This window comes from Pan troglodytes, chromosome 21 (assembly GCF_028858775.2).
Source record: "Pan troglodytes isolate AG18354 chromosome 21, NHGRI_mPanTro3-v2.0_pri, whole genome shotgun sequence".
Classification (NCBI taxonomy): Eukaryota; Metazoa; Chordata; class Mammalia; order Primates; family Hominidae; genus Pan; species Pan troglodytes.
The window spans coordinates 25017005-25035386 of record NC_072419.2 but is presented as its reverse complement, the minus strand read 5'-3'; the positions used below and the strand labels follow the sequence as shown (position 1 = coordinate 25035386).

Sequence of the window (18382 nt, the reverse complement as noted above, 5' to 3'; positions counted from 1 at the left end):
AGGCCTAATCGCCACACACCAGCAAAGGCAGGCTATGCCATAGTATCTTCCACATCTATCATTGAGGCTACCACTCTGCCCGGCTCCACTACCTCTCCAGCAAGCTGAACTCATTGCCTTAACTTGAGCCCTCACTCTTGCAAAGGAATTACGTGTCAATAATTATACTGACTCTAAATATGCCTTCCATATCCTGCACCACCATGCTGTTATATAGGCAGAAAATCACTACACAAGGGTCCTCCATCATTAATGTCTCTTTAATAAAAACTCTTTTAAAGGCCGCTTTACTTCCAAAGGAAGCAGGAGTCATACACTGCAAGGGCCACCAAAAGGCATCAGATCCCATCACCCAGGGCAACGCTTCTGCTGATAAGGTAGCTAAAGAAGCAGCTAGCATTCCAACTTCTGTCCCTCATGGCCAGTTTTTCTCCTTCTCATTGGTCACTCCTGTTTACTCTCTCACTGAAGTTTCCACCTATCAATCCCTCTCCACTCAAGGCAGATGGTTCTTAGACAAAAAAAAAAAAAAAAAAAAAAACCTCCTTCCAGCCTCACAGGCCCATTCTATTCTGTTGTCATTTCATAATCTCTTCCATGTAGGTTACAAGCCATTAGCCTGCCTCTTAAAACCTCTCATTTCCTTTCCATCGTGGAAATCTATCCTCAAGGAAATCACTTCTCAGTGTTCCATCTGCTATTCTACTACTCCTCAGGGATTGTTGAGGCCCCCTCCCTTCCTTACACATCAAGCTCAGGGATTTGCCCCTGCCCGGGACTGGCAAATTGACTTTACTCACATGCCCTGAGTCAGGAAACTAAAATACCTCTTGGTCTAGGTAGACACTTTCACTGGATGGGTAGAGGCCTTTCCCACAGGGTCTGAGAAGGCCACTGCAGTCATTTTTTCCCTTTTGTCAGACATAATTCCTCGGTTTGGCCTTCCCACCTCTATACAGTCCGATAATGGACCAGCCTTTATTAGTCAAATCACCCAAACAGTTTTTCAGGCTCTTGGTATTCAGTGAAACCTTCATACCCCTTACCATCCTGAATCTTCAGGAACGGTAGGACAAACTAATGGTCTTTTAAAAACACACCTCACCAAGCTCAGCCTCCAACTTAACAAAAAGGACTCTGTCAAGAATAGAGCTCAAACTCACCAACCAAACAAGTAATTACACTGAACCCCCTTGGACACTCTCTAATTGGATGTCCTGGGTCCTCCCAATTCTTAGTCCTTTAATACCTGTTTTTCTCCTTCTCTTATTTGGACCTTGTGTCTTTCATTTAGTTTCTCAATTCATAGAAAACCACATCCAGGCCATCACCAATAATTCTATACGACAAATGCTCCTTCTAACAACCCCACAACATCACCCCTTACCCCAAAATCTTTCTTCAGTTGAATCTCTCCCACTGTAGGTTCCCACGCTGCCCCTAATCCCGCTAGAAGCAGTCCTGAGAAACATCACCCATTAATCTCTCCATATCACCCCCAAAATTTTTTCACCGCTCCAACACTTCACTATTTTGTTTTGCTTTTCTTATTAATATAACAACACAGGAATGTCAGGCCTCTGAACCCAAGCCAAGCCATCATATCCCCTATGACCTGCACGTATACATCCAGATGGCCTGAAGCAACTGAAAATCCACAAAAGAAGTGAAAATAGCCTTAACTGATGACATTCCACCTGTGATTTGTTTCTGCCCCACCCTAACTGATGAATGTACTTTGTAATCTCCCCTACCCTTAAGAAGGGTCTTTGTAATTCTCCCCACCCTTGAGAACGTACTTTGTGAGATCCACCTCCTGCCCACAAAACATTGCTCGTAACTCCACTGCCTATCCCAAAACCTATAAGAACTAATGATAATCCACCACCCTTTGCTGACTCCTTTTTCGGACTCAGCCTGCCTGCACCCAGGTGAAATCAAGAGCCTTGTTGCTCACACAAAGCCTGTTTGGTGGTCTCTTCACACGGACACATGAGATAATTATTTCTGATAAAAATGGAATAAAACTAGAAATCAATAACAGAAGAAAGCAAAAATATCAACATATATATGGAAATTAAACTCACTTTTGAGCATGCTCATGTTCAAGGGTTGTAAGACTTAATATTGTGAAGATGTTCATGCTGCCTAGTGAACTACAGATTCAATGCAATCCCTTTTCAATTAACAATTTTTTTTTTTTTAGAAATAGAAAAAGTAACCAACAAATTATATGGAATCTCAAAGGACAATAAAGAGCCCAAAAATGTGGCCGGGTGCAGTGGCTCACGCCTGTAATCCCAGCACTTTCGGAAGCCGAGGTGGGTGGATCACAAGGTCAGGAGAACGAGACCATCCTGGCTAACATGGTGAAACCCCGTCTCTACTAAAAATATAAAAAAAATTAGCCGGGCGTGGTGGCAGGCGCCTGTAATCCCAGCTACTCGGGAGGCTGAGGCAGGAGAATGGCGTGAACCCGAGTGGCAGAGCTTGCAGTGAGCCGAGATCGTGCCACTGCACTCCAGCCTGGGCAACAGAGCAAGACTCCATCTCAGAAAAAAAAAAAAAAAAAGAAAAAAAAAAGAGCCCAAAAATGTTTAAAAAAAGAAACAATGTCACCTTTTCTAATTTCAAAGCACATTACAAAGCTACAGTAATAAAAACAGTGTAGTTCTGGCATAAAGACAGACAAGTTTTCCAATAAAACACAATGTAGCAGAAATGCAAACCTCCAACATATGGGTAAACAGTTATTTGAACAGCTATGTTCATTGAAGCATTATTCACAAAGGCCAATATTTGAAAGCAAAACAAACTTTCCTCACTGAATAAATGAATAAATACAATTTGTAAAAAAAAAAAAAAAAGAATTACTGTGGCTGCTGGGTAAAGAATAATGTATAAATAGGCAATGGTAACATCAGGGAGAACAATTAGAAGATTCAAGTAAGAAGCAGTGGCTGGCCCAGGGCAGTTGGTAGTAGGGAGGGGGAAGTGGGTGGATTCTGGATAAATTTCGAATATAGAGCCAATGGGATTTTCCAGTGAATTAGATATGGAACATGAAAGAGAGAGGTCAAGGATAAGTCTAAGGTTCTGAAGCTAAACAACTAGATGATGGAGTACCATCAACTGAGATGAAGAAGGCTACAGAGAACAGGTTTGGAATTTAATCAGTTCTACCTTTTTAGTAGCCTTCTATAATGTCAGGACTTGAAAACAATGCCAGTAGATGCACACACATCAAACCTAAAGGTTAGGATCCTGCTGCCCTCACAGTTTTAAGTCCCCTGCCCAGGTAAGAGACATGGAAGACAAAGGATTTCAAGAGAAATTCAGTATTTAACATTGCTCATTAAATGCACAACAAAGAAATTACCTGTATCACGTACTCAATTGTAGAAAACTGGGGCATCAATTCGGCAGGTTGATTCACCTCAGATATGCCTCCATAAGCTGGAGGAAACTGAAAAGAAGGAAACAGTTTTATTAGGGTTGGCATATCTATATTACACTTCTTATTTTCCATGTGTAAAAATGATAATGATGCCAAGATGAGAGGAACACTTGAGCTCAGGAGCTCCAGACTAGCTTGGGCAACACTGTGAGACCCTGTCTGTATACAAGAAGTAAAAAAATTAGTTGGGTGTGGTGGCTCACGCCTGTAGACCCAGCTACTCGGAAGGCTGAGGTGGGAGGATCACTTGAACCCAGGAGGTTAAGGCTGCAGTGAGCCATGATTGCGCCACTGCACTCCAGCCTGGGAAACAGAGCAAGACTCCGTCTCAAAAAAGAAGAAAAAAAATGGTAATGACCACGTATTTATTCTGAAAGCACAAAATACAGGACACGTTAAAAAACATAAAAATCAGCATTTAAAACTTCTAACTCTGCCTTATATTTATATCATTTCTGTTCTCTTAAAAAATATTTTTTAGAGCAGTTTTAAGCTATTGTAACTTCTAAATGTTTAAAAGCACACTTTATGTTGCCCAGGCTGGTCTTGAACTCCTGGTTTCAAGTGATTTTCTCCCCTCAGTCTCCCAAAGTGCTGGGATTACAGGCATAAGCCACCATGCCTAGCCAAAAACACACAAATGAAAACCATTTCTTAAGTTTTGCCCTGCAAATTAAAGGCTGAGATTTCACCTATCTCATCAATAGTTAATAGTCTAAATAAAGCCAAAGACTTTATTTAGGTTTATTATTTTGGCTATTATCAATAAAGTAATACATATGGAATGTAGAAAAATTGGCAAGTCCAGGAAAATAGAAGCAAACAAAGGAGGAAAAACCCCCCAAAATCCTATCACCTAGAAGCAGCTACTGTCAACCTCCTGACAGATTTCCTTCCAGACTTAAGCACAGTTGAGAACATTCCATATATACAATGTGGAACTTGTTTTTTCCAGTCAACATAATGCCACAGGCATTTTCTTTTGTTTTTAAAACTCTCTGCAAATGTTTTAAATTCACAGCTTGTGGGTTGGCTTATAATCCAAATAGTCTTTAGCTTTACATTAAAAATACAAGTTGAGGTGCATCTCCCCAAAGTGAGCAGATGACCACTCCAGGCCAGTGACCTCAGAGTGACCAAATGCAAGTGCTGCTGAGGAGCTGACAGGCAGCTTTAGGGGCCTCTGGTTGGGAGAGAAGGGTACAACTGAGCATGCGAGCCCCAGCAAGAATCTCAGTCAGAGCCAGCAGAAGACTCTAGCCCCATCCTGGCCATGACTGCCCACTGACTGCAGCTCCCAGCAGGGATAAGCTCGATCTATGACTACAGACACACCAGCCACCTCCCAGCAACCTGGAGAGGCCCTGTTCACCCACGCAGTCAGCCAGCTGCACAGAAGGGAGCAAAGGAGATGGAGATCACCCTGATCCCTCCGTCTTCCAGCTCTACATTCATTTAGAGCTAGAAAACCCCCACACTGTCCAGCTAGGAAGGTTACAAAAGATTATTTCCACTTAGGACACATAGACTTGCAGATCATACTTATAAATTGGCAGGTGACAATCTTAGGTAAGCATAATAATACCAAATACTTATATGACACTTACCATGTGTCAAGCACTGTTCTAAGTCCTTTATACTCATTAACTCAGTTTAATTCTCACAATAATCTCATGAAGTGACTATAGGTATACTATACTATCATCCTAATTTTAAAGACAAGGAAGTTGAGGCACAGGCAGTTAAGTGACCTACCCCAAGTTACACAGGAAATAAGTGGTAGATCTGAGAGCCAAACCCAGGCAGTCTGGCTACAGATCTCTGGCTCTTTAGCCACTATGCTACCCTGCCTTAGAATTACTATAATAAATTATATTAAACAAAGACATTAATCCTAAATGTAATACGGAGCAGAAATGCTTTTAAGATTTCTATATACTTCTGAATCTCTCACGAAGATATATTTTAAATGACATCTGCTTATAGTTTCTGAACCTATGGTCAGTCATCAATTGTACACTGTCTTCTTCATCACTAGGCTTATATGCTGTATCTGAGAATGAGTAATTGTAATTATGATCAAATATATGAACAAATGCATGTGAAGAGCTTAAGATCTGTTAGAACAGTGTACACTATGCTGGACACAAATTTTTTCTAACAACTTTATTGAGGTACAGTTTATGCAACATAAAATTCACTCATTTTAATTATACAAGTCAATGATTTTTAGAAAACGTACAGTTGTGCAATAATTACCACAATCCACTTTTAGAACATTTCCACTACAGGCACAGTTCCTTTTTTTTTTTTTTGACACTCTTGCTCTGTTGCCAGGCTGAAGTGCAGTGGCACAATCTCAGCTCACTGCAACCTCCACCTCCCAGGTTCAAGCGATTCTCCTGCTTCAGCCTCCTGAGTAGCTGGGACTACAAGTGCGCACCACCATGTCCAGCTAATTTTTTATTTTATTTTATTTTATTTTATTTTGAGACGGAGTCTTGCTCTGTTGCCAGGCTGGAGTGCAATGGCTCAATCTCGGCTCACTGCAACCTCCGCCTCCCGGGTTCAAGCGATTCACCTGCCTCAGCCTCCTGAGTAGCTAAGACTACAGGTGGCTGCCACCACTCCTGGCTAATTTTTGTATTTTTAGTAGAGAGGGGATTTCACCATGTTGGCCAGGATGGTCTTGATCTCTTGACCTCATGATCTGCCCGCCTCAGCCTCCCAAAGTACTGAGATTATAGGCGTAAGTCACCCCGCCTGGCCTAATTTTTGTATTTTTAGTACAGATGGGGTTTCACCATGTTGGCCAGAATGGTCTCGATTTCTTGACCTCATGATCCACCCACCTCGGCCTCCCAAAATGCTGGGATTACAGGCATGAGCCACTAAGCCTGGCCGCACAGTTACTTTTATAGAGAAGTCTCTCTTGTGATTTGTGAGCTCCTCCTAGTTTGGTACTTTTAAAATTTTTAAATCAAAAGAAGCTCAACACTGATACCTGGACTCTAAAAGTTAGAAAGATCAGAAAATGAAAATTCAGTAATGTACACTATCCAATTAGAATATACTGAAGTCAAGAGAAATATGAACAACAGGTGCTTTCTTTGGGTCACAGACTCACTGCCTACAGAAAATGTGTAAGAAAAGGGAATTCAATGAATACCCCCTCCCCAGCCCCAAGCAAATGACAAGGACTCAAGAAAACCACTCAACAGAATAAACCACAAATGTTCAAATTCAATATTGTGCTTAACAAAAGTTATCACCCTGAGTTCAGCAGAAACTGCTCACTGCCAGCGTAAACACAAATTCAACCTAACTTAATTTTTTTCATAATACAACTAAAATAAAACATATAACATTTTTTAAAAATAATTCACATACCTGATTTCTTTGAAAACAGAAATTACAGGCCCAAAGTTTCGCTCGATAATCAACCTGACTGTGAGAAAGATAAATATTATAAGTAGGTACCACTTTTATTTTTAAGGTAGAAAGCGTTCATTTGTAAATTTCAAGTTCAGTAAATCACACAAGTAAGTGTTTCTATGTGTATGCATAAGTATGAGTATGCAAAACGTTCACCGCAGTTAGAATTCTGGCTAAGTACACCAAAATTTCCATCAAACAGCCACAGTGAAGAAATACTAAATCTTTTTCTCTTTTCCAATTTCCTAATTTTTTAAATGTCATGATTTATATAAATTATACATTATTTCTCTCTTGCCTTTTATCTTAACATACTCTTCATGATTTTTTTCTAACATCTTTATTGTCCGGCTATGTGAAACTACTAAATTCCAACATTAAAAGCATATTTCACACACAGGAAAATGCTTCTAGATTTTTAACCTGACTTAGCCCATTTTAAGAAAAGTTGGGCAAGCACATTTCACTTCCTCAAATTGGTTCAAGATAATGCTTCAGTTACTTTTCCCTTATTTTCTACATTTAGAAAATTAATAACCAGTGGCTATGCATTCACATATGGGCACATTAAATAAAAGCAATGAGAATGAAGTAAAAAATGTTCCCTTATAAAAAAATTTTATGACACTCTCTACCTGTTTAAAAATCATTTCAAATAATGCCCACATTTAAAAGAAATAGGTCACTATCTCAGGCACAAAAAAAAAAAAATTACACTTAACAAATTGTTAAGAGTTAAAATTTCTTCTGCCTGCTACTTCTCCTTGCCATATAGCATCACTGTACCAGGGAAGCATGAGAAGACGGTCTAAGCTTTCGAATTCTTCTGGGAAATTACTTTAAGAGGAATCAATAAAGTCTACAGTTAAGCCAAAAGCAAACTGATTATCAGCCAAAAAAAAAAGTGAATTACAAATCCTCTCCCTCTACCTCTACCTCATTCCTGTAAGATTCCAATTTTATCTGGAATTATCAGGCCAGGGAGATTTCTACAAATATTCACCACTTACTACTCACCACAAGAATCGTTTAGGAGTCTCATCATCTACTACTCATCACAAATTTGATGACCTGCCCAAATTTAATGACTTTTATGAGCATCACATAAACTTCATAATATATTGTATTTATCATTTTTACCAGTTTCAAAAGAATCCATACCAAAGTGGGTTGAGAACAGCTTTACAAGTTGGCCTGCTGCAAAGCACAGGTTCATATTGTACAGGAGGTAGGTCTGGACGTTCTTTCAAAGGAGTAAGGAGACAAGCCAGGGGTACAACCATTCTTGTAGCCTCCAGCCGGCTGGAAGGCCACACGTTCCAACTAAAACGCACACCATCCCGTTCTTCATTCTGCTGGATGAACTCCAGGTATGTCGCCATAGTCTAAAAGGGAACTGAAGATAAAACTTTAATTACCTTAATGGTATGTGAAATTCTGAACTAAATGTCAAAAAAAGAAGATGGGTCATGTAACACAGTGTTTCTCTTTTTTTCCCATCTCAGCTCACTGCAGCCTCCACCTCCCGGGTTCAAGCGATTCTCCTGCCACAGCCTCCCAAGTAGCTGGGATTACAAGCCTGTGCCACCAAGCCCGGCTAATTTTTTGTATTTTTAGTAGAGGCAGGGTTTCACCATGTGGCCAGGCTGGTCTCAAACTCCTGACCTCAGGTGATCCACCCGCCTTGGCCTTCCAAAGTGCTGGGATTACAGGTGTGACCCACTGTACCCGGCCCAACTAACACAGTGTTTCTTAAATACTTGGGAAGAACCTGTTGCTGTAGAATGACAGTATTTCTTTTCCATCTGATACCCAAAGGCAGTTAACCGCACAGTTATCATTGATCACTGCTCCTTTCTCACCTCTCCTTTCAAGCACTTAAAAATAAATCAAAGGAGTGGGAGGTTTACAATCACCTGATCATCTCCAAACTACATGTAGTTAAATACTACTACTTCAAACCTCCTCACAGATCACACGTCCTATCAGTCAAGCCAATTTCAGCCCCTTGCTCAAGGGTAAGTCTTGAACCCTGTTTCAGCATCCAACTATCTTCCTCTCTAATCTCCTTCCTTTCTTCCTCTATTAAATTTTACATTCCAAGTGATTTTTTTTCAGTAGCGGGGGGGTGCTCATTCCCTTCCGCACTTTGTTAACTTTGGAGAAAAGAGCTGGATACTGATCTTCAAGTTTGGTTCATAATGGGAACCAGTTTTGAGCTAAATTATTTCTACTTGGTATTACCAAAATTACTATTATGCTGAGTCTCACCAGAACCTCTTTCCTCACCACGGTTGCTTATGTTCATGCCTTGACAGGCTGTGGTCAAGGCCAGGTGTGGTGGCTCACACCTATACTCACAGCACTTTGGGAGGCTGAGATGGGCGGATCACGAGGTCAGGAGTTCAAGACCAGCCTGGCCAACATAGTGAAACTCCGTCTCTACTAAAAATACAAAAATTAGCCAGGTGTGGTGGCACGTGCCCATAGTCCCAGCTACTCAGGAGGTTGAGGCAGGAGAATCATCTGAACTCGGGAGGCAGAGATCGCAGTGAGGCGAGACGATGCCATTGCACAGCCTGGGCGACAGAGCCAGACTCTGTTTCAAAAAAAAAATGAAGACTGTGGTCAGTAAAACTGTCCTACAGGCTAAACTCTCAAACCCAGATGATCCCAACTTCATTGAGTATTTATACATCCTGTTCATATCCTAAAATCTAGGGTAACACACAACTCAGCTATTGGGGTTCAAGGGAACAAGTCCCTCAAGAAAAGTAGTAAAAAGGCAAATTAAAGAGTCTATCAAATTAACGTGGCCTCTCGCGCCCACTTCCTGAATATGGATAACAATTGTCTCTGTTATTTTGGGAAGTACCATACTGTAAATAATTTTGATTAAGGCAGTAATATTGCATGGCTAGAAAAGCAAATGAATTACTCTACTACATAAAGCCCAAAACACAAGAATTCCAATGTTTGCTCCAACTGAAACTCTAAGAAATCTGTTTATTTCTGGCAACGGCAAGAACCTGAAGCACTGTGTGCACAGGAAGCACTCTGGAGCTTCATGGGAAGCAAAGGGATAACTAAAGTCGGAATGAAAGCAAGTTCTATCACAACTCTCAGCAAGTATGTCAGCAGATTTCATTAAATAACCGTCCTCTCTCAAAACGTTCTTTATTAAAAGGTACTGGCGGCCGGGCGCGGTGGCTCACGCCTGTAATCCCAGCACTTTGGGCGACCGAGGCCGGTGGATGACCTGAGGTCAGGAATTCAAGACCAGCCTGGCCAACATGGCAAAACCCCGTCTCTACTAAAAATACAAAAATTAGCTGGGCGTGGTGGCAGGTGCCTGTAATCCCAGCTACTCGGGAGGCTGCGGCAGGGAGGACTGCTTGACCTTGGGAGGCATTGGTTGCAGTGAGCCGAGATCACGCCACTGCACTCCAGCCTGGGCGACAGAGCGAGACTCCATCTCAAAAAAAAAAAGAAAAAAAAAAAAAAAAAGAAGCTACTGCCTCCATCTAATGGTTTCCAAGCATGTACAGCCTAAGACCTGCTCCCTCCTTTTCCTACTGCCTGTTTCCCTCACCCTTCTAGGGTCTGGATTCTTAGCAGTGGACACATAATCCAAGGGGACTATAGAAGGTCCACTAATCATCTGAAGTTATGCGCATGAGGGAATATGCCGTTTTTCTAGGGAGAGGGGTCCATAGCTTTTACCAAAGTATCGGGGAAGGTATCTCAAGAGGTAAATAACTCAAAGTATGAATTAGTGAATGAATGAAAGGCCTGGAAAGATAACAGGAGAATATGCCAAAAAATCTGAACCACCCTTATCGCGCCAACTCGTAACTTCTCAGGACACAGTGACCATGTGTATGTAAGAATAAGTGAGGTTTAATCCTTGAAGGGAGTCCAAGGCCCTGGGTTCCAGTTCCAGCTGTCATGAAGCAAAAGTCGTTTCACTTGTCTGAGTCTTGAGTTTCTCAACTATAAAACGGGAGTTGGGTCCTTCCAGGTGTGCGCACTCCGCAATTCTGGGGAAACTGGAGCCAGAAATCGGTCCCGGCCTGGTGCGGGACGACACCCGCAGGGCACTCCCGGATCATCGATTCCCCCGCTACCCTAAACTGTCAAGAAAAGGCCTCCTCCCAGAAGCCGCTCACCTCGCCCCCGGCAGAAACTCATACCCGTGCCCTCGGCCCTCCGTCACCTATGCGCCCTGCTCACCTGGCCGGAGCCGCTCACCTAGCTAGAGCCGTCCTCACCCACAGCTGCAACAGGCAGGCTCCGGCTCCCACCGCCAAGTCCAGCTCAGCTCTCAACCGATTGGCCAGCGCCCCAGCGCGTCATGCCACGGCGCTGTCCACTGGCCAATCAAAGAGCGCTTCTCCGACGGACTGGAGGAAGCGAGAGACTCAGAGAAGCTCTGCCACCATCTTGGAACAGGGCAAGACAGGTGTATCTCGCACTTCAAAACAAGAGTTCCTCGGAACACGTTTCCCCACCCCTAAACGTTTCTGTTTCAGAAAACCCCGGCGCCTGCCGCACCGTTGCCTAAGCGCAGCCAGCGCTCCTCAGAGGTTCGCCCTGATACAATATGACATCCGCTCGTCTCAGTGGGAAGTCCCGCGGATCGCCTTAGCTACCGGAAAGCGAGAACGATGACGTAAGCTCGCGGAACACGGAGCTGCACTGGTTGGAAGAAACTAAGGCTGCCGGAAGAAGGCATTAGCATGCGGAAGGGGCGGGGCGGGTGGTGAGCGCGGCGGCGCTTACGCACTTGCTGGTTAGGGAGTCGGTCTCTGTGGCTAGTTAAGTTTGAAGTACAGAGGTGTGGTGGTGCTTCACGTTACAAGCTCTCCTCCCGTCGCTTGCTGTAATGTCTTGGCGCTCCCAGCGGAGGCTGGCACTAGCGCACAGTCCCTATCATCCTTCTACCTGGAGATAAATAATTAAGAACTGTAATATTCAACCATTTTAGGAGAGTAAGCTTAGAAATACATGGAACACAACTTTCTTTTAAAAAATAATTCCAACGTTTAGATTTAGGGGGTACACTGCGTATTTGTTACCTGGCTATGAGGTTTCGAATTCGAATGAGCTGGTCACCCAGATACTGAGCATAGTACCCAAGTTTTTCAGCCCCTCCCTGCCTCCCTCCCCACTCAAGTAGTCCCCAGCGTCTATTAATGTCACCTTTGTGTCCATGTGTGCCCAATGCTTAGCTCCCACTTACAAGTGAGAACATGTATTTGGTTTTCTGCTTCTGCGTTAATTCTTTTAGGATCATGGCCTCCAGATGCATCCATGTTGCTGCAAAAGGCACGATAGAACACAACTGTATAAAGCCACCACAACCGTTTTTACACACGCTGACAAGTGGCAAACATGAACACATCATTACTGTGACTCAGAGTTGTAGTCTCTGTAGCATATAAAAATAAGCAAAACTATGTAAACATAAAATTATGCAAGAACATATCTAGGCATCCAAGAAGTATCCATTAATTAGCTCAATTTAATACTAAGTTTTAAGTTATCTACAGATCATAGAAATTATTAATAGTTTAAGGCACAAAGAAACAATTACTGTTAAATGTGAGAATGATTCAGTTTTGTTGAACAAATTCACATTTTTCAGGATCTTAAACAATGTAATGTTAATATTAGCTTATCAATAGTAAACTTTTATAAATTTAGGAAGTTCAGATTAATTATTCTCGGTAAGGAAACAAACTCAAGTAAAATGTACACATGTATAATACTTAACACTGAGAAAAGACATAGCTGGGATTTTTTTTTAACCAAAACTTAAAATAATATTATTCGCCAAAGATTTGCCTTGATTATTTGAACCTGGATTCTTTCTGTACTAGCAATTTCTGTAAGAAAGATTGTTATAGGACCATCAGGTTCGATTGTCCATTGTGCGGTAACAGAAAGAATAGGAGTTGCAGCAGATAAAGAGTTCCATAATCAAGTGGCAGCCAAATGAGGAGACAAGAGCAATCCTCAAATCCACCTCCCCAAGAGATTAGAGATGGCATTTTTAAGAAGTCTGGAGGGGCAATGGGCTAAAGTGTGGGGATTTCTGATTGGTCAGGAAGTGAGAGGTGAAGTTATGGGACAGGGAGATGAAGAAACTTCATTCCAGTGTTGTTTCTTGGTGGAGGTCTTTATTTATTTATTTAAAAAAAATTTTTTTTGCAAAGCAGGGTCTCACTTTGTTGCCCAGGCTAGTCTCAAACTCCGGGCTTCAGGCGATCCTCTCACCTTGGCCTCCCAAAGTGCTAAGATTACAGGTGTGAGCCACTGTGCCCTTCCTGGTGGGGATCCCTAGACAGTTTGGCATAAGCTGTTTTGTGGGAATTCAGGATCTGAAAAATACCTTAAGCAATTCCTGGGTACAAAGAGCTAGTGTCAGAGATTCTGTGGATAGGAGCAATCAGGGAGTAGGTGATCAGTGTGCTGCAAGGCTTTTGGTTAGTTAGCAGCTGCAGGGAAGTGAATTGAAGGGCACCAATGCACCCTGGTCAGTGCCTAACTAACCTGCCTAAAGCCTGGATTGTAATCTTGTTAACCCTGTCAGGATGGTTTCAGCATCTTTAAGAAATTTTGCATGCATAAGTTTAATTTACTTATTTTCTGGAATTTTAGAAATAATTGATTTACATGTGTTTATTTCCATAAGTGAATTATAACAGAGCTCCTTTAAGACATGAAATAATCTAACTTATTAAAACTTTACAAAGGTAGTAAGATTTTTTTACTCCCACAACAAGAGGGGAAGGCCTTTGTTGATTACAGCCGGGAAGACACATAGACACATAGCATATAGCTTTGGTTCTACAACTTTGGCCACAGGTCGAAAGTAAATTCAGAAACATAAAAATTCAGTGGACTAGATAACAAAAAGCTGTTCTCCTTCCCAATGAGCATGGAAGTCTTAACTGATTTGAACTCATAAGTAGACAAAAAGGCAAACAAACAAAAAGACTAACAAACCAGATTTTTCATCATCTCTTATCCAAAAGAGAATAGATCTCTAAAAACTATTAATTCACTTAAAGAGATCACCAAATGTTCAGAATGTAAAACCTAGTTCCTAATTTTTGTTTTTTTTCTGAATGAGGCAATGTATTAACCCAGCATGGTTTGTTCCAATGCTTCTTGTTGGCAGCTGCCACCTGTCCGGCAATTCTGTCCAGATCTCTCTGTCCCTGAGGTGTCAGTTTGCGGCCCCCATCTTGGTCCTTTTCCACTATTTTCAGCCCCTCCAGGGCTTGGAGGACCCGGCGGAGGACACTCTTGAAGCCTCGGCCGAAGTGGCTGGGCATGACGCCGTTTCTCTGACGTCCCCATAGATCTTGGTCATGGAGCCAACCCCAGCGCCACCCTGGAGGTACAGGTGCCGCGCTGTGGAACCAGCTCGTGTGTAGAACCAGTTCTCAACGTAGGGAGCAAGCTCTTTGTGCTTGGCCAGCTTGACGGTGTCCACCCATTCGGGGACTTTCAGCTTCCCGGACTTTTTGAGAAAGGCTGCCAGAGCTCTGACGAAGTCCCGCTGGTTCACGTGGTTTACAGGAACTCCAGGCATCGTGCGGCTTCCGCGCTGCCAGCCAGGGTAAAGGGAGCAACGGGGTTTCCCGCGAGTTCCTAATTGGTGTCGCCATTCATGGGGAAAAATCCGCCAGCTGTGGGCGAATCAGAAACAAAACCCAAAATCAGTAAAGAGGAGAAAGAAACCTAGGGAGAAAGTCAGCAACACTGTAGTACTATTGCTACTTGGTATTCACTCCCGGAGCCAGGAAAAAATGTGCTTGGGCTTAGCCCCATGGGGTGTTCTTCAGTAATGTGGTTTACCTGGTTCTGTCAGGTGAATCCATTGGGATGTTGGTGAAAGCTTCAAAACTGTTAAAGTGTTTCAAAAGGTAAAATTATGGCCTTCATGCAAATATAAAATGAACATGTGCCAAAGATCTTACTTAACTCATTCATTGATTTTAATTAATCCCTACAACCAGGAGGGATGTTCAAACTGGTTCTAAGAAGAATTTGATTTATAGTGACATATTCTCTATCACACAAAATTGATTTGCATTGCTGTGGACAGGAATAGTTTTCATTGTTATGGTCAGGGAACATTTGCATTACTGTCTTCTATAAGTTAATTTCTATCTCTACAGAGTTGTAAAATAGCATACTCAAAGGCAGAGGTACATCCCTCCTACAGCAAATGACCCAGGGGATTTTTTGTTTTTGAAACGAAGTCTCGCTCTGTCGCCAGGCTGGAGTGCAGTGGCGCGATCTCAGTTCACTGCAACCTCCACATCCCGGCTTCAAGCGATTCTCCTGCCTCAGCCTCCCGAGTAGCTGGGACTATAGGTGCACGCGACCATGCCTAGCTAATTTTTGTAATTTTAGTAGAGACGGGGTTTCACCATGTTGGCCAGAATGGTCTCGATCTCTTGACCTCACGATCTGCCCGCCTCGGCCTCCCAAAGTGCTGGGATTACAGGCATGAGCCACCACTCCCGGCCCCTAGAGAGTCTTTTAAAAATGCACAGCACTCCACAGAAAGTTCACCCAGTAACCTCTTTTGACTATTTCAAAATCTTTCATAATTTTTCTGACATATTATCATAATCTGTAGCCTGAGTCTAAATTCTTTTATTTATTTATTTTATTTTATTATTATTATTTTGAGATGGAGTCTCTCTCTGTCGCCCAAGCTGGAGTGCAGTGGTACGATCTTGGCTCACTGCAACCTCTGCCCCTGGGTTCAAGCGATTTTCCTGCCTCAGTCTCGTGAGTGGCTGGGATTACAGGCGCAGGCCACCACACCTGGCTAATTTTTGTGTTTTTAGTAAGGGTTTCGCCATGTTGGCCAGGCTGGTGTCGAACTCCTGACCTCAGGTGATCTGCCCACCTCGGCCTCCCAAAGTGCTGGGATTACAGGTGTGAGCCACCACGCTTAGCCTAAATTCTGTATTTCTGGGTCAGACTTTTCTACCTAACATCAGATTCAAATATTCAGCAACCTGCTGGGTTCTTCAAAGTGTGTTTACTGTGCACTGGTTACCAATTCAGTTCACTGCATCTTGGGCTGTGCTTCTACTACCTGCCTGAGTCTGGTGAGCCAGAACACTCACATACACAAGTTACATGAAGTGGATTTATTACTCACAGAGAAGCAGCAAGGGACAGCAGAAACCTAGGATTCAAGGTGAGCTGGTCTCTCAAGACTCAGGAAAGCCACACGGTGCAGATTGAGTCTCGTCTGTGCATGCCCACTTGTACTCTAGCTGGGAAAAGCCGTAAAAGCATTGAAGGACATCTTGTTTTTAGTGGGGCTAGAACACAGCCTGGGCTGTTCTGGCTATTTCCTCCTTATCTCAGAATACTATATTCCCAGCACATCAGAATTAGTCTTCAGAACTACAAGCAAGAAAGTGGGGAGAACTGGGCCAGTCCAAGGCCATCTGGAGAAATGTCCTGCAGATATCACTGGGTATGCTTACACATCTCGATCTTAATATGTCCTAAACTGAATCCATCATCCCCCTGGCTCCCAGTGAACCTTCTGCCTCTTGTACATCTTCACTTGAAGATGCCATTCTTCTCCCAGTTACTGAGTCTATAAAGTAGGAAGTTATCCTTGGCTCCTCCTTATTTCTAACACCTCCACCTTGAAGGTGACACTGAATCACTTGGTCTTGTTAATTTGTTACTCTAAATATTTCTCAATTTCATCTACTTGCTTAGTTCAGGCACTCATCCTCTGATTGGATTCCTGCAACAGTCTCTCGAATGATTGTTTTGCCCAAATTTTGCCCGATCCAAAAATCACATTGGTTGCTGGATAGACTTCTCTAAATCACATATCTGACCCTACTATTCTCTTGCTTAAAACCTTACATAATTTTCCCATCATTCACAGGATACAGTAGGGGCCCCTGTGCTACTCACAGGCCTCAATGATCTACAGACCTCAATCCTCCAGTAATGAACCACTGTCCTTCCCAGCCCACATGTGCTGTTTGTTGTTTCAGTGCCCTTTTGCATGCCTTCCTCTCTGCCAAGAACAGCCTCTTCACCTCCCTTCCTTTCCCAGGAGCTGCCATGTGTGCTTCAAGACTTTGAAGAAGGCTTCCGTTGACCTCCTTTCTCCTCAAGGTGGGAAAACCAAAAATCAAACAAACAAGTAAACAAAAGCAGTGGCAGAAAGGAAAAGTAACCACAGAAGAGAGGAGAATAGATTTAGACCATGAGTTTGAAGACTTAGAGACAAACTTCCCACAGAAAAGATCCTGACCTGAAAAGAAAAATCCAGGCAGAGGAAGATTATTCAGCAGGAGGGCCTCAGTGGAGGGTGGAAGATCCCTTTAGAAGGAGGGCCTCAGTGGAGGGTGGAAGATCCCTTTAGAAGGAGGGCCTCAGTGGAGGGTGGGTGATCCCTTTAGAAGGAGGGCCTCAGTGGAGGGTGGGTGATCCCTTTAGAAGGAGGGCCTCAGTGGAGGGTGGGTGATCCCTTTAGAAGGAGGGCCTCAGTGGAGGGTGGGTGATCCCTTTAGAAAGAGTCAAACTGTCTCAGCAAGTTCTTGAGAACAACTTCTTCAATATTAGCAAATGAGGTACCAAATATAAAGGTGCATTTTCAGATTTTTAAAAATTCACAAAAATGGCCGGGCGCAGTGGCTTATGCCTGTAATCCCAGCACTTTGGGAGGCTGAGACGGGTGGATCACGAGGTCAGGAGATCGAGACCATCCTGGCTAACACGGTGAAACTCTGTCTCTACTAAAAAAAAAATGCAAAAAAAAATTTAGCTGGGCGTGGTGGTGGGCGCCTGCAGTCCCAGCTACTCGGAAGGCTGAGGCAGGAGAATGGCGTGAACCCGGGAGGCAGAGCTTGCGGTGAGCCGAGATCGCGCCACTGCACTCCAGCCTGGGTGACTGAGCGAGACTCCATCTCAAAAAAAAAATGGACAAAAATGTTGGCTTTTAGCTTTGAAACTAAAACTGTTTCTTCTGTGATAATGATAAGCTCAGAAATTGTTTGTACAAGAGATAAAAAGTAGAAAACAAAACGGATGTATGTAATTATAATCTTCTCAATTATTATTGGCATAAACAACCTAAGATGAGAGTTAATGTCACTGCCTTTTTTCTCCTTCTAGAAGAATGAGCTAACTAAATCTTAAGGGAAGCTAGATTGCTAGATGCTTTTTCAGCCCCCAGTTCCTGTTTAGGGAGTATCATTGCTTCTTGAACTAAAAACTACTAAGCAAACAACCAGTTGGTTATAGGAATGTCTCTGCTTGTTTTATGTTGAAATTGTATTCCTTTTTTTTTTTTTTTTTTTTGAGACAGAGTCTCACTGTGTCACCCACGCTAGAGTGCAGTGGCATGATCATAGCTCACTGCAGTCTCCCATGCTCAAGTGATCATTCTACCTTAGCCTGCTGAGTAGCTGGGACTACAGG

General features: G+C 42.9%; 1 protein-coding gene and 1 pseudogene across 6 annotated transcripts in view; both read right to left on the bottom strand.

Annotated features, from left to right (window-relative positions):
* Positions 1-11631, bottom strand: part of SEC23B (SEC23 homolog B, COPII coat complex component) — a 53579-nt gene extending 41948 nt beyond the window's left edge. The window contains exons 1-5 of one of the 6 annotated variants that reach the window (XM_063802473.1): positions 11126-11227; positions 9164-9491; positions 8054-8288; positions 6848-6905; positions 3380-3466 (exon numbers count right to left, since the gene is read on the bottom strand). In XM_063802473.1, the coding sequence (XP_063658543.1) occupies positions 3380-3466; positions 6848-6905; positions 8054-8274 (366 nt within the window). In that variant the 5' untranslated portion in view covers positions 8275-8288; positions 9164-9491; positions 11126-11227. 6 annotated transcript variants of the gene reach the window in all.
* A 47-nt stretch (positions 11632-11678) lies between these two features.
* On the bottom strand, positions 11679-14537 carry LOC129138219 (small ribosomal subunit protein eS19-like; annotated as a pseudogene).
* Positions 14538-18382: the final 3845 nt, after the last annotated feature.